Below are 16,223 nucleotides of genomic sequence, written 5' to 3'. Positions count from 1 at the left end.
TATGGGTGGCCGTGTCCAATGAGTCATTCACTTCTGATGACTCATGAATGACTAATTCACTTCAACCGTTTTCCTCCACATTTGCATAGATGCCTCTGAAACTGCTCACAGGAACAAAACGCAGCGCCTCCCGCATCTGCATAACGCCACTGCAGGGGGAGAAACAGCACCAGCGTCATTTTGATTTCTCTACTTTTCTATTTCCTGCTTGAGCTCAGCTCGAATCGTGGTCCCTGAAATCCACCGTTTCGAGTGTGAGTGGAACTGTTGAGGTTCTGTGAAAGGCTGCTGTGGGCCTCTGCAGGGCTCGGATGTAAAAGGCTTTCCTGCTGCTTTTTGAAGTTGCGGGTTCATGTCTGGTTCACAACCCTTGTAGCATTTAATCTCCTCTCAGTGAGTTGCTTCTTCTGTCACTTTGCACCGAGCTACCGCGTTGGATTGGAAGGATTTCATTCCCCAAAGGGTGTGGATAAAGTCTTTGAGGAAAAGAAGAGGTGTCTGTCAAACGTGGACCTGTTCACCAACTTAATCTTTTTCCTGAGGAGAAATGATTTAAATTTAGGCATCGCCTGTGTTAAAACCCACAGTGTGTCTTCATTAAAAAGGTGTGACGCATTTCTACAACGAGTGTGTGAATCATGTTGGGGTGTTACTGGCTGACATATGCATTAAAACACATACCTGGTTCACACTAAGTGGTCTATTCTGAGCGCGTGTGAAACACATGATTAGCTTTTAGCTCTGGGTGGGTGAGCTGTTGATCTTTTCTCTTACCTTGAAAATCCATTTGCACACAGCAGGGCCACAGATGTGCATTAATATGGCGAAGATGTTCAGAATATTGCACATAGGGATATGTGCAATATTCTGATGTATAAGGAAAACAAGTTTTTAAGGCTAAAATGGTCAAACAGAATATACAGTGTTGTGCAAGAGTCTTGAAGAGTCTTAGTTCATATTTTCCCATGAAAATGGAAACAGCTGCAGACATACATTAATCCACAGTGGTCAACAAACTGCCAAGCAGGCAGGAAATGAGAGAAAGGAGATCAGCAGAAGGAGAACATGGGTCGAGATGACAATAGACATGGAAGAAAAGGACAGAGTATAACAGAAACACATGAATTTTACTTCACAAAACACAGGAGTTGGTTTATTATTGAGTAGGTTGAGTTAGTTTGGTGCATTCTCAGTAAGTCTTTGGGTATCAGAAAAACTTGATTTCTTTCTGTGTTATTTCTATAAATCAACCAATTTTGTCAACTGTTGCCACACATAAGTGGAGCATTAACGTCTATGTTAAAATATTTATTGTTTGACGGCCGCGGTGTCTCTTTCCATGCATACCAGGGAACTTTGAAAGCCTGGGCTCCAAAACTTTAATGAGTGAAGAGCCGTAAACACTGACACAGCTTTCCAAAAGAAACACAACATAATACTACAATTATTCACATTATATTACTGGATCATACTGTGTGGCTCGTGCTTCAAAGTTAACCTTACAACAGGGCTAAAAACTGATTTGCCAAATTTTTATATCAATTATTAAAAACATTCGGGAGGGGATGGGTAGCATTTTCTGCCTCAGTGAGTCATGCTGACTTAGGCTACATCCACACGTACACGGCTATTTTTGAAAACTGATTTTCTGTTTTCGTTTAAAAAAAATATATAAAAAAAATCCTGTCCACACGTACAGTTTTGAAAACATCTCTGTCCACATGTAAACACAAAAAATGAAGTCAAAGGATGTCAAGAACATGCCAAATCCTAACCGTGAAGTAATGTTGGCCAATCAGAAGACTAGAAGCCTGTGAGGGAAAGAGTAAACAGGCCCTCACAAAACTTTAAGTACTTCTGATAAGTAGTAGTTTTTATGGAAAGGCAGCTAATTTTGTGTTACTTTTCAAGTGCTTTCATCATTTAAAGTGTTGATAACTAAAGACAGTATTTTGGATTTTGTCTCACTGGGTCTCTTGGCCGGAGTTTATTCAATAAAGAAACAAACTGAAAATTTCACGTCACTCTGAGTGACTCATAATCACAAGTCACAGCACTGTGAAATATGGCTGGTGGAGACTCACAACTTAGGCATGAACAAAATGCATACAGCATGCATCCATTCAATTCTTAAAAAATTACATTTATTCAAAACCAACGCCGACGTTGGCGTCGGGATTTGGGTTTTAAGAGCGTCTGTGTTTAATGTAGGAGTTCACTCTGACGCCTCTGTCTTTGTAAATGGACGGACAGTAATTGCATGTTTATATGCAAGCATGTAAAAACTGCAGATAGTCAGATTACCAGCAACAGTATTTTGTCTCTATCCGCCATTGCAGAAATTCATCTCATGTAAACAATAACGTGGTTTTTAAAAATCTCAGTTTTCAGTGACCCAAAACGCCATTTACGTGTGGACGAAAGGTCCAAACGCATAGAAAAAGATGCTTGTGTACGTGTGGACGTAGCGTTAGATAAAGTAAGCAAAGAGCCAATTGATACACAGAGAGCAGAAATACACCAAACTCCATGAATCCAAGTGGAAAAATATGCAATAAGATGAGAATCAACTTTTAATTTCTTGTCACATTTCTCATCGCAGGAAACGCACTCGTTTTCAAACCCGTGTCCTATGTTGAAATCAAATTAGAAAGCAGTATAGACTCACTACAGTCATCCTCCTTAATATTCAGTAACATGAACGGGTTGTGGTTTGTTTACTTTTCCTTTTAGGTCATAGGGGGTCGGATTGAGTTGTTCCACAGGCCAGTTCAAGCCCTCAGGCTCTGTTTTGCTTATGTGTGCATTCGGGTGTCTCATTATTTTCCAGCCTTCTGCACGACTTTGCTAAACAGTGAGAGAAATTTGGCTTCAAGCAACCAGTGAATAAACTTCTTCTATATATCTGAAAACTTTTCAGCCTTTTACAAACTTAACTGAATTCATCTTTGCAGTCTAATTACACTGCATGATTAAAGTTCGCTGGTTTGTCTCTCATTAGTGCTCAAACTAAGTGTTCATGTTAGGAGCACCCTGCGGCACTCAGAGGTCACGGTTTGTAAATACTGAACTTCAAATCCCAAAACTTGTGTGATGTGACATCAGTGGAGGGGACACAGCAGGCTCACATTTATCATGGCTACTGGTCTGTGATGATGCTCTGCACCAAAGGAAACCGAAGATCTAAGAGACCACTGGTGTCGGCTTTCTGTGGACTTCAGGCCAAAGAAGCTCAGATTAAGCTTTCAGGTTACGATACGTATACGACTACATGAGGATGGTTACTGGACACCAAAACTTTGTGTTCTTGATGTAAAAACAAATGATTACTAAAATAAATAAATTAGCATGCAAATCAATTATTCAATATTCTATAGTGCTTACATAATAAACAGGACAACAAGCTATAAACTGACCTCTCCTGCCATGAACTGTCCAAATCCAGGTGGAAAGGTCAAGGTGGCGATTATCAGCGTTACCACAGCGGGAAAAAGCAGTCGGCTGGGAGGGAAAACAAAAGGAAAGTCAAAGCTCTGTGAACGAAACAAGCACCAGTAATTACCCTGATTATACCTGTGCATTAAAGTAATTAAAATACCTAGAGTAAGGCACAGGCAGCATGGGCTAAAGTAAATTAAAAGCTGCCACAGCAAAGAGAGGCTCACTGTTTAGTCAGGAAGCGGGTCATGGCATTGGGTCTTCTCATAAACAGCACCACCTGTCTGTTGAGGTAGACGAAGAACGCGCCGAGGAACCCGCAGAAGATGCTGTACCAACGAGAAAGTCGGACACTCATTAATTACAGCCTTAATTTATATTATATACATGTTGCTGTCATACATATCAGCATAGTCTCAAGACATTTGTCCAGTGTCTGATGTTACATTGGGCACTACTGTTTAGTTTCATTGGCCAGTGGGGAAAAAGATGATTTTGCTTACTTTATAATGCAGTTTCTATCGTGTAGAACAGAGGCGTCCAACTCCAGTCCTCGAGAGCTACTGTCCTGCAGCTTTTAGATGCATCCCTACTCCAACACAGCTGAATCCAAATGGTTGGATTACCTCTTCAGCCATCAAGTTTGGCAAAGGCCTGATAACAAGCCATTCATTTGATTCAGGTGTGTCGGAACAAGGATGCATCTAAAGCAGGGCTCTCAAACTCCTCGAGGGCCGGTGTCCTGAAACTTTTCCATGTGTCCCTGCTGCAACACACCTGAATACAATTAGTAGGTCATTAGCAAGACTACAAAACCTGACTGCATGCTGAGGTGGCAATTCAGCCATTTGACTCATGTTACAGCAGCTCATGAGTGAATGAACAAGGTGCAATAAAGGTACTGTTAGAAGTACATTTTTCCAAACAGTTACATTTACTTAAATTTACTTGAGCTAGGGGTTGCCACCTCAGCATGCAGTCAAGTTCTATAGAGTCTTGCTAATGCCTACTAATTTTATTCAGGTGTGTTGTAACAGGGACACATGGAAAAGTTTCAGGACACCGGTCCTTGAGGACTGGAGTTGGACACCACTGGTGAAGAACAACACTGCACTTACAATTTAAAAAGTAATAAAAGCTTTAAACTGAATGTCAGGGAAAAATTACATTTCTGTTTCATGTTTAGGCTTTTTCTGAGCAGTTGGTTTGCAACAAAATCAATCAGCAGCCCCTCAGCAAGTAACTGGTTATGACTGAGTAACTAGCAATCACCTTCATTTTCTCATGTCAGTCTAACTGTAGCAAACTGTGTAAATACTCATCGAGTAGAGGAAATCATAAAATAACAGCTGCAACTACATTTTTATTATTCGACTGATTTACTCCATTTTCAGTCTGGTCCCTGAGGACATGTTTGGACATGCAGAGTGAAAATGGTCAAACATATATACTCTCATCCCAAAAGGTTGATTCTGTTCATCTGGAACTGAAAACGCTACGTCCAGATGAACAGAATCAACCTTTTACGATTTAAATACCTGGATGATTGAGCATGCATCAAGACATGCATACTCTACTCACTACTTCATTAGTTGCATCTTGCTAGTACCAGGTTGGGCCACCTTTTCCCTTCAGAACTGCCTTAATTCTTCATGGCATAGATTCAATAACATGTTGGAAACGTTTCGAGAGAGATTTTGGTCCACATTGACATGATGTCACAGAGTTACTGCAGATTTGTCAGCTGCACGTCCATGATGTCCTATTAGATTGAAATCTGGTGGCTGAACTCATTGTCATCTTTTAGAAACCTGTTTGAGATTACTCGAGCTTTGAAACACGACATATTATTCTGCTAGGAGCAGCCATGAGAAGATGGACACTATGTGATCATAAAGAGACAGACATGGGCCCCAAAGTGTGCTGAGAAAATATCCCCCACACTATTACACCACCAGCAGCCAATCATACAATGCAGGATGGATCCATGTTTTTTATGCCAAATTATGATCCTGACATCTGAATGTTGCAGCAGAAATCGAGACAAATCAGGCCAGGCAACATTTTTCCAGTCTTGATGAGCCTGTGTGAGTTTATTGGCTGACATAAGCAGCATCTAGTCTGGTCTTCTGCTGCTGCAGCCAAACTGTTTCAAACACTGTCAGGGTGAGCTCTTCTGCATGTCACGAGTGGTTGTTTAATTTACCGCTGCCTGTCAGGTTGAAGCAGAGTGACCATTCTCCTCTGACCTCTACATATTTTCTCTTTTTTGGACATTTCTCAGTAACCCCTGCAGATGGCTACGAGGGGAAAATCCCAGTAGATCAGCAGTTTATGAAATATTCAGACCAGCAATTATGCCACAATCAGAGTCGCTTAAATCACGCTTTTCCTTGTTCTGATGCACTTTCTGTCCAAATACTGGTGAGTTGGACATATGCCTTCACAAAGAACAGGTGTACCTAACGAGTTTGCCCGGGGGGGGGGGTGTTTGCTTTTTCTTTGCTCACCCAATGATGGCAAATGCTGGCAGCTCCTGCAGATCAAAAGGGAAATCCATACGAAAGTTTGTCCTGAACAGAGCCGTGATGGTTACTGGAAGAAAAAGAAAAAGTGCCCAAATTTATACCCTCGGCTTTCATTTCAATTCATTTAAATAATGAACTGGAGCTTGTGGTTATTTTAGTACTTAGACTAATAGCAGATAACACATTTACTGTGACATACAAACACAAAGCTAATATGTGGTGTACTGCAAAGTCACAGGAATGTGTTTGTACAGCAAAATGATTGGTTAAACATCCACGGAGACGCGAGCGAGGCACTGAAACACTCTGCTGCTACGTGAAGGAGGAGATCGCCATCTAGTGGAGGGAGAGTGCTGTAACTACAGTACACACATATTGTCAGTGTCCATATAAAGACATGACACTTTGCTTCGTGGAGAGAGGGCTCCCTCTAGCTCATGTCTTGGAAAGTAGTATATATATATATTTGCACACATACCTGCATCTTTATTAAACACGGATAACACTCTGAATATGAAGGCACTAAATGTAGCAGCAAAGTATCCTCTCCAGTAGTTTCTTACAGCAAAGTATGTAGATGTTACCTCTATGCTGAAGAGCACACCTGGTGGAGGAAGAAAAAAAGAGCAGAGAATTAGTCATGTATCAGATGTGTACTTCCATCATCACACTAATCTACATTTAAAACCTCTGCAATATGGAAAACTGACTGTAGATGAACATAAGAATTCTGATATTTTCCGTTTTTGACTCTGAATTTCGGTTTCCTGTGTGCACCAGACTGTGATGAAAATACCCAAAGCAGAGGTCTGACTGTCTTACATGCACTCCTGAGGGATATGAGTCAGACAAAGAGAGCAGAGGAGCACAGGGAAAAGGATGTGTACCTCCAAGCGGAGTACCGAAGCAGCAGCCCACCCCGACAGCACAACCGACCGTCAGGATGTCTGTGTAACAGTATGGATTCTACTGATCCAGAGAGGAGGAGGAGTCAGCATTGAAACAACATATAAATAAGGAATATTCAATCAGAGGGAAATTCGAGTGTTTCCTGACATCAGCTTACCTGATAAACTCCTGAAAAAAAGGACATGAACCTGCTGAGAACTGCTGCACAGATGCTGGCAATGTGAACAAACGGGCCCTGAGTGCAGGAATGGAGCATAAAAAGAAAAAGGTTAATCAAATAAAACAATGCAATGGTTCGATGAAATGAAACGGCCCGCGAGAAGCTTTTTCATTTATCTGGGCTGACCCACCTCTTTGCCTACAGGCATGCCGCTGCCCAGAGCAGCCGTCAGACCAATGACTTTGGCGACGAACGCCTTCAGAGTCAAATACTCCTTTAGTACCACACCTCTCAGGATGGTCTTCAACTCTGGTATACCAGAACCTAGAACAGAAGGGTTATATAACAAAATAATAATAACTGTTCTGAACCTTTCATGACTCGACACACTTTCCTAACCTTACACTTGTCTCAGATGGCTTTGGTGCTGCTGTTTTCCGAATAATTTGTTGCAAATTCTCAATTAATTTTCATTCAGGGCATCAAACATTTCTGCAAGTGGCATTTTATGTCAAATGCTGCTTGCAGAAATAATTACAAGTTTTCCTTTGCAGTTAGTTAGTGATGCTTGAGGGAGAAAGCTACAAAAAAATTCCACATTTGCAGGTTGGAGAAAGCGTCAAAGGTTTGCCAGCCAGGAGACTGTGGTTCATTTATGTTGTGTGCTTGTTGTGCTTTGTTTCACTTGGTGGATTCTTTCTTTTTCTTCATTGTGCCTGCTGTTTAGGTTTAGACATCAAATCAAATCCACAGTATTAACCATATGAAGCACAATATTGATTGCACACAAATGTGAGAGGTCTTTTACAAACGTCCATATGTCCCAAGGCACCAAACCAAAGGAAAACCTTGCGTCTATCTGTGAGACAACAAAACAGCAGTACTGTGTGACACCGTGAGAACGAAAACAGACAGAAAACAATAGCAATGCAAAATCTTTCCTCTGTAAAGCTGCTGTTGGTAAACAAGCATCATAAAGGGCTGAAAGTGTGAAAAATTGCATAGTTTAGATGAATGAAAAACTATTTTGTTGATCGGTTGTTTAATGGCTGCAGAGAAAATGAGTTGGAGATGTTCTCCCTCAGCTTCAGTTCCCTATTTTTTTCTTAATTTCATAACCAATAAGAACCTAAATATCTGATCCTGTCCCAGTATTTAAGAGTGCAGACTAAATTTGAAATGCACTTTTAAATCTATGGATTACACGTTACGGTAGACAAACACACAGAAGCATGAGAAAGACAGGGGTACAGACCAATAGCTTGAGGGGAAACCAGGTGACAGAAGAGGGAGGAGAAGAGGATAAACATCAGGGGATAGGATACCCAGGCCAGGTACTGCAGGGGGATGTTCCCCCTCAGCTCCCCGTGAATCCACTTATAGGCTGATGCAGGAGGAAATTTAAGGAGGAAAAGAAAACGAGTGTAGAGGCAGAAAAAAGCATAAACAAAGTAAATTAAAAGAAGAAGTAAAAGAACCAAATTACATGGATAGAAGGAGAGAGAGGAAGGGAAATGGTTAGATATTAGAAGAGGACAGAAAGAAAAGTGCTTCTTGCACAAACACCTGACTCGTGTTTTTGCTTCACAGTCCTACCTTGTAGACTCTTTGCACTGGCGTAGTCCATTGTCCAGCTGACCAGTGCCATTGTGATGCCCAGGAGAACCAGGAAGATCCAGTCCTCTCCCAACCTGGTCACCAGGAATCGCTGCACTCGTGCTATGCAGTCTGCAGAAACCAACACATCCCAGAAGCTCTAAACGTGGCACTCACACAGCATCATTTTCTGTCTTCACTTTTGCCTCATCTCACCTCTACACTTGGAGTAGGAGCGCTTCTTCTTCACAGAGGACGCGAGGTCGGGCTCAGCTGTTTGCTCCTCAGCAGCGTCGGTCTCCATATTGGACTGACGCCTGTTCCGTTGCCTGCTGTAGTAGCTGTATTGATGGCGGCTGTGGTATCCGTTTTGGCCACGGCGCCCGTGTCCGTGCCGTGTCCTGGCGTGGCTGCGGTGGTGGGTCCCATGTTTCTTGATCTGCCTCTCGGTCAGCAGGCGTGTGGCCTCCCGTCTGCCGGAGCCTCCTTGGTTTTCTTGGTACTCCCCATAGAGCTGCCAAACGATCAGTAAACCAATCAGCTAAAATGTTTTGTCTTTTCATGACTCCATCAGACATGAACATGCACAGGTAGTTCCTGAGACAGTGAGAATGAGGAGTGTTTTCCTTTTGGCAGCCTGGCAAAGAAGGGTTCACTTTAAAATTAGACAGGACCACGTGTTGAGCCAAACGGCTCTAATGGAAACGGAAACATGGACTCTGCCTCTAGATTTATCACCGCTGGACAGACTCCATGAAAACTGTCCGGGACATCTGGGGAAGAGATTAATTCTCCTCTGTCGCATTTACAAGTGTCTGGGTTTCACTTCAATAAAGACCCGACGGGACTCAAAGTGGTGGCAAATATAATGTAATGCCTGATCTGTGGACACAAACTCAGATTTAATTAATGTCATTAATGCCTAAAAATATTTGTGATCATTTTCTTCATTTCAGGTTATTAAATGTGTACACAGTTCAGCTCCACACAGATTCATTAATGCACGATGCACTTAAATGCTGGGGAAACTAGGACACCTCTGCTTTTGTGAGATTGATGAGTTAAATCAAAGTGCGAGGAACGTTCTTCTAACTACTCAGTCTGGCTTGTCACTCTTATACCAGCCTATACATTTGGTTCATAAGTCTGGATAAATATACTGCTTGTGATTGGCCAAGTACATCCTGTGCAGGGTTGTATACAGATACTGACAGAGATTCTGCACCACACACACACACACACACACACACACACGTTCGAAGCAGAGCTGCTGAATTGATGGTGAAAATGTTATTGAATTGCCCAAGCATACTTTATATATAAATATGTTGTTTTAAATGAGCTAGATTATGGTTCTTCTGCTGGGAAATTACACAATAATTGCAGACAAAAGAAGATCAATGGGGGACAGACTAGCAGCTCATCATTTGATTAAGCATAAAAAAAAATAACCCACTAGAAGTAAAATGTGTTTATATTCAAATATTTTGATATGCACATGTGTGAAATTCTTTTACATGTGTTCAAAGTCTGTCCTGTCTCAAGTGCTACCAACAAATATTATATCTGTATCTAAACTACATTTTCAATGTACACGGGATGAGTTTGAACGCTGCAAAAGCTGCTATCACAATTCTCAATTTATTCTTTCTCACATAGCCGAACTGTTTAGGACTAGGAGTGCTGTACTGAGAACTCCGCCTCTGTTTTCAATCGCCAACTATTGTAAAATGTCATCTGCTGCAAAACCAAACAGAGGGAAGGTGCATTCGCTCTCTCTGTGGGAATCTCACTTCAATGAAAGGACAGACAAAGTAAAGAAAAGATTTTTTGTAGTTAAAACACAGAAGCAATGCAGCTGCAAGGAAAAAATACTAAACTGTAAATGCAACAAACAGAGTCGCATAAACTCAACGACACATAGTGTAGCCGCCTTAGTGTAACTGCATACTGACAAAAAATGCTTTGGTGCACAGTCAATACGCTCATCATATTCTCTGATGTCATATATTTACATCATACAGCTGCAAATAAAAAGTATTTTTACTAGTTTTTTTTATATAGTATTAAATCACAATGTAACAATTTACTAAAACTAGTAGTTGAATGTAAAGTTTGACTTCACTTAATGTAATCTGAGTGTGAAACCTTTACCATGGTTTCACTCTGTTACGGTGCAAATGTGATGCAAATGTGTACAAACCTCCCTGACAGGTGGATCAGGCCTAGTCGTCACCACAGTCACAGAGGTTGTGTATTCTTTAAATTTCATTGTCACTCCATAGATACAAAAGGCAGAGTGGATACAGAGATTCCAGCTCATTTACCCATTTACACTTGAACCATAAAAAACTCCAGCACTGCCCCACAAATACAGGACCGAGCCTCATATGTGCTTTGGTACATGAACAGCAGACAATAGCAACCCAGGAATATAAGCGACAAGCTGGTAAGTTGTCGCTTATATCACGTCCACGTGTGATCCTTTCAACGCCTTCTGATTTAGCAGGTTCACGGACAGGCCGACTGACGGATGGATGGATTTAGATACACAGACACACGTGCACATAAGGCGCTGGACATGCTGTGTGTCTGTGTGTGTTTGTGTGCATAGATGGCAGTCAATGCATGGTGAAACCTGAGCAGCATAACACACAAAGTACTATAACTGAATGCCTGCACACAGCACAGGCTCAAACAACAGAGCAAGGCACGGACGTCTTGACTCAGAGCTCATGTGTTAAAAGTTAAAAGGATCACACGTGTAGCACTCGTTTAATCTAAGCAGCAGTTAAATTGGGTGAAACAAGCTTTTAAAATACAAAAGCACATTACAAAAAGATGCTTTGTGCATTCTACATAAGAAGTTTCTCATAATTTCCATAACATGCAAACAGATGGCGCGAAGGAATCCTGAATTAAAATTGTTGAATCAATACTATAACAGAAAAATGTGGACAAATTGGTTATTAGGATGACAAACATTAAAAACATTCTGAATTTAAGAGATTCAAATCTCACACATACTAATGATGTGCAAAGTTTTTGAGTCACACTTCATTTCTTGTATTTTGCTAGGAAAATGGATAAGAGGCAAATAAAGTTGGAAAAAGAGTAAAAAGAGTAAAAAGAGTATGCACGGCAAAAACGGAGGTTGTAGAATTCCAACGAGCATGAAAGCCAATAGTTGGTATGACTGCCTTTATCCTTCAACACAGCCTGAACTGTCTCAGGCAAAAAAGTATCTGAGTATTAGTGATACAGTGATGCCACGCACTGACAATCCTGAGCACAACAACAAGACAAACCCAGTCACTGAGGATGAGAGCAGCATGTCTGCCTTCAATTACAATTTAGCACCCAGGAAGTGAGCTGCTTCAACAACCTCCAGCGAAGAACAAAAATATGTAAAATATGCAATAAAAGCACTCAAGTTAAACACGGAAACAACAAACAGGCTAAGAGGTGCATGAGAATATGAGGGTGAGAACTGGTCATATGCAACCAAAAGTAAACAAATGACTCAGTCGAGGACCGGCTTGCTGCATGCCATGTGACAGGAAGAGAAACGATGGATGGACTGGTGCTGTACTGATGCAATTACATGCAGAAAACGAAAGCTTTCAGCAACTGGTTAAAAAACGTTATAAGAAGTTATTGTTTTTAAAAAGCAGTGTTAAGCAGTTACTTTTACATCCAATTTTCAGGGAAAATTCTACTTGTACCAGATTTGACTTCTGCTGTGTCATTGCTGCTACAATGTTGCTGCTGCTGACACCTTGTGGCAGCACATTCACACTTGGCAGTATGCAATCAATAGAAATGAAGGCCTTAAAATGTTCTTTATTTATAACTTGGCATCCTTAGCCTTTCCTCTTATTTTCCTTCTTCTCTTTCCTTCTTGAGAGCCTGAGATGATTTATGAGGCTTTGGCTCAACTGACCAACTAAAATTGTTTCTTTGCTAAGTTGTCTGTTATGTGTTGACACAACATTCATTCATCCCTTAAGTGCTTAAATAGGCCAGTGTTAAGCGATTAACTGGAGTAAGAAAAGTAAAAGGACTAATGAAAAAGCAGCCAACGTCCAAAGACAAAGTTTGAAAGACCTTAAGAAATCCCGGAGAATTACTGCTCTTTACTTACTTTTAAAAATTCCACGAACGTCTGGCTGCTTGGAAGCAAGAATCAAAGACATGAGGTGTGGTTCAAGACTTGTGCACAGTACTGTATGTTGTCAGAAATCTGACACTGTCCCCTTTACCTCTTTCCTGTTTTCCTCTTGACCACTGAAACTCTACTCTGCACTAATCACTTGTGCCCCCTTCCTTCACTGCACCCTACTCTTATTCCTTTCTTCACCACTCTCTCTCTCTTTGCTGCTGAAACACTACTCTGGGCTAAATTTAGGACCAGTGTGATCCAATATTCCTCATTACATTTCCCACACCTCTCTCCTACCATCGTACATTTCAATGCCTCATCGTATTCCACGGTTTTTCCCATGTCTCACATTCATTTACTCTGTGTTCTTCTAACTGGGTCCTGTTCGCTTTGGGAATACATCGAAAGGAAGTACGAAGGGATTAAAACTGCTCCAAAACACTCAGTATATCAAAGACAGACGTACCTCTGGGTCTGAAAAGTGGGACAATTGCCAAAAAAATGCCATATTTCAAACAGCCAACAGGGAGCGACTCTTATTAAGAAAAGACGTCCGTTTTCATAACAATCAAAAAGAGAATAAAACACTACTTCTGCACTGATTTATGACCTCAGTAAACACTTTCTTAATGAGCTCATGGGCTCGGTGGTTAGTTTTGAGGCTCATTTAAGAAATTCTATATTTTTTTCAAATTATATAACATTTATAGAGAATGCCATGCCAAACCTGTGTGGTTACTTTGTGATTGACAGGTCATCACCATATATGCACACAGTGTCCAGGTTTTTTAGTCAGACTGACCTCTTAACTTGGCAAATGTTTTAAATGGGACAAATGCCTTTTTGATCTGTTGTTGTGCTTGTTGGCATGAAGTACCTACAGCTGGACAGTGGCAACTTAACTTCTTATAATAAGGAGTTGGTAGGGCCAGCCAGGACAGACTGGAACTGGGCCACCTATCATATGGTGGACGGGCTGTCACGTGGCGAGAGGCGTGGTACACCCTGGGCAGGTTATCAGCCTGCCGTAGGGCTAACACAGAGATAGACAACCATTCACACTCAGATTCACACCTATATCCAATTTAGAATTGGACTGTGGGAGGAAGCTGGAGAACCCAGAGAGAACCCACCCATGCAGACTACACACAGGAAAAACCAGGCCAGATGGAGGAGCAGAGATGGAGCAGGATCTTCTTCCTGTGACACAACAGTGCTAACCACTGATTATCTATACAAATATTGCAAAAGAAACTCAATGAAATGTTCATATTTTCTGTGCATTTCATAAACAGAACAGAAAAAAGAAAATCAGGAAACCATAAATCTGATACATTTTCTGTCTCTAACCACACTGCTCTGGAAGATAATTAGAGTTTTTTTGTTCTTTTTGGATAATTTACTAATATTTTTTCCCAACTGAATTATGTCACATCATGAGCAGGTATCGCTCTGTACAGAGAGGGATTTATATAACAATGTGAGTTAAGCCACTATATGTCGTCATGTGCAGTCAAAGCCGACGCGTATGAAGCGTTTCTAAAATAGAGGCCGGTTTAACTCCACGCATTCTCTGCATGACTGCCAGCTCTCCGGCCACGTGTCCTGTGTGTAAGAAATCGCTGTCAGAGTTTTTTTATTATCAAATTTAAAAAAAGGACACATAAGAAATGGGAAAGATGTTACCACAGCCTGCATAGTATCCAAAAGCACAAACACACACACACGACAGATTAGATAACTTTGCACTCTCTCAGGTACTCGTAGGCGTACGATTTCAACAGCCATTAAATTCTATAGGTCACTCTGATCACCAGCCTTCACACTCCAGCCTCTCAACACCACTGAGGAGGGCTGCTGTATGGCTTAGTCTGTCAGAGTGATTTTTTTAATATATATTTTTTATTTGCTTTTAACTAACCATGATTTAAGCAGGAAAATGACTCAGGAGATTAAAAAGATAGCACTGCAATCAAAGGCAGCTTCACGGACGAGTACAAGTACACAAAGTAAAAATACAGCAAGCAAAGAATGTTCATTTCCATCTAATACAGCATGAAATTGAATTCATGGATTCATCATAACAATTTTCAGTATACGGATATGTGTACAAAGGCATATTCTCAGCAATCATCACTCTTATGTTCCACTGTTTGTTACCTAATGAACATTTATGATGTTTAAAGACTGGTAAAACTGTTATCCTGGCAACTAAAACCAAAAAGAGTTTAACATTTCTCTTCTTAACACACTGAAATACACTCATGTGTACCACTCGCTTCACAAACCAGTATAATGTGGCATGTATGTGTCAGTAACAGCATGGGAGATTTCTGTTTCCCAGTTGTGTACCAGGGTTTCTAACTTTTCTTATCATTATATTATTCAATTTCATTAAAAATCAGAAATCATTTAGAATAAATGTTTCAATTAAACCATAACTATCTTTTACAGTAGCCGTCCATGGTCCGGGGCCATGGATGGGCCTTGAGGCTGAAATTTATGGTTTTCAGGGTTTTTATCATCATTCTGTTATCGTTTTTAGCATTAACTCAGTCCCTGGGTCTTTTCATGTGTTATGAATAAATCTTTTTCTTTTTTTTGTAGCGGTACTAGTTTTATTTTGTTGTATTTATCCGCGATATCTTAAAGGCCGGTCTGTGAAAATGTTGTCGGACATAAACCGGTCGGTGGCGCAAAAAAGGTTGTTTTACATCCTGTCCGTTACATCAGAAGAAAAGCAATGCACTTTTTCCCACCATGCTTTTCCTTATTTTCTGCCATATTTTCTGTGAAAGATCCAGATGCTTACATTACACAAAGCCAAATTTGAACTAAAAAGATCAGTGTATGCACAAGGGACCAGTTTTGCACGAGGAAGCTATTCATAAGAAAGATGTCCTACAAAGAGAGGGAAGGGAGCTCGAACAGCTTGGTTCAGACAGGGGGTGAACTGATGAGCTACAGCAAGGCCAAGACCTATGACATGAATCAATGAATCAGCTATGAATCAATGACAGCCACTCTACTAAAGTCACACAATAAAAATATAGAGCGTCACTGATCCACCTCAAAAAACTAAACTTTTGCTTATTATTGTAGATGTAAAAAAACATTTATTCAATAGAAATTACAAGCTAACAGTGAACAATCAGATATTAAGAAAAGAAAAACACCAACAACAAAACAACAAACAAAAATGTTTCCAGTTCTCTGGTCTCCTAAACAACTCAACAACAAGAAAAAGAAGATTCAGAGTTGTGTAACAGAACCTGTCAAAGCTGTAATGAAAACCCCCAGATGTTGAGAGACGCTCTTCACACTGCTTTGTCCCAAAAGACACGAGCAGCTACATGAATGCTGCAAATGCATGGTCAGGTTTCCCCTCCTTGGAAACATATGGAAAACCACCTGGGACACACACACATGT

General features: G+C 40.8%; 1 protein-coding gene across 1 annotated transcript in view; it reads right to left on the bottom strand.

The window, feature by feature from the left end:
- LOC120728205 (chloride channel protein 1-like) overlaps positions 1-16,223 on the bottom strand; it is a 52,846-nt gene that overhangs the window by 35,313 nt on the left and 1,310 nt on the right. The window contains exons 2-11 of the mRNA XM_040023011.1: positions 8,848-9,145; positions 8,632-8,763; positions 8,291-8,419; positions 7,226-7,359; positions 7,033-7,110; positions 6,854-6,932; positions 6,445-6,570; positions 5,949-6,033; positions 3,666-3,767; positions 3,417-3,501 (exon numbers count right to left, since the gene is read on the bottom strand). Of these exons, the coding sequence (XP_039878945.1) occupies positions 3,417-3,501; positions 3,666-3,767; positions 5,949-6,033; positions 6,445-6,570; positions 6,854-6,932; positions 7,033-7,110; positions 7,226-7,359; positions 8,291-8,419; positions 8,632-8,763; positions 8,848-9,145 (1,248 nt within the window). The remainder of the gene's footprint in view (positions 1-3,416; positions 3,502-3,665; positions 3,768-5,948; positions 6,034-6,444; positions 6,571-6,853; positions 6,933-7,032; positions 7,111-7,225; positions 7,360-8,290; positions 8,420-8,631; positions 8,764-8,847; positions 9,146-16,223) is intronic.

Source organism: Simochromis diagramma, unplaced genomic scaffold (genome assembly GCF_900408965.1).
Source record: "Simochromis diagramma unplaced genomic scaffold, fSimDia1.1 OVJJ01000307.1, whole genome shotgun sequence".
Lineage (NCBI taxonomy): Eukaryota > Metazoa > Chordata > Actinopteri > Cichliformes > Cichlidae > Simochromis > Simochromis diagramma.
This window is presented reverse-complemented; position numbering and strand designations above follow the sequence as displayed.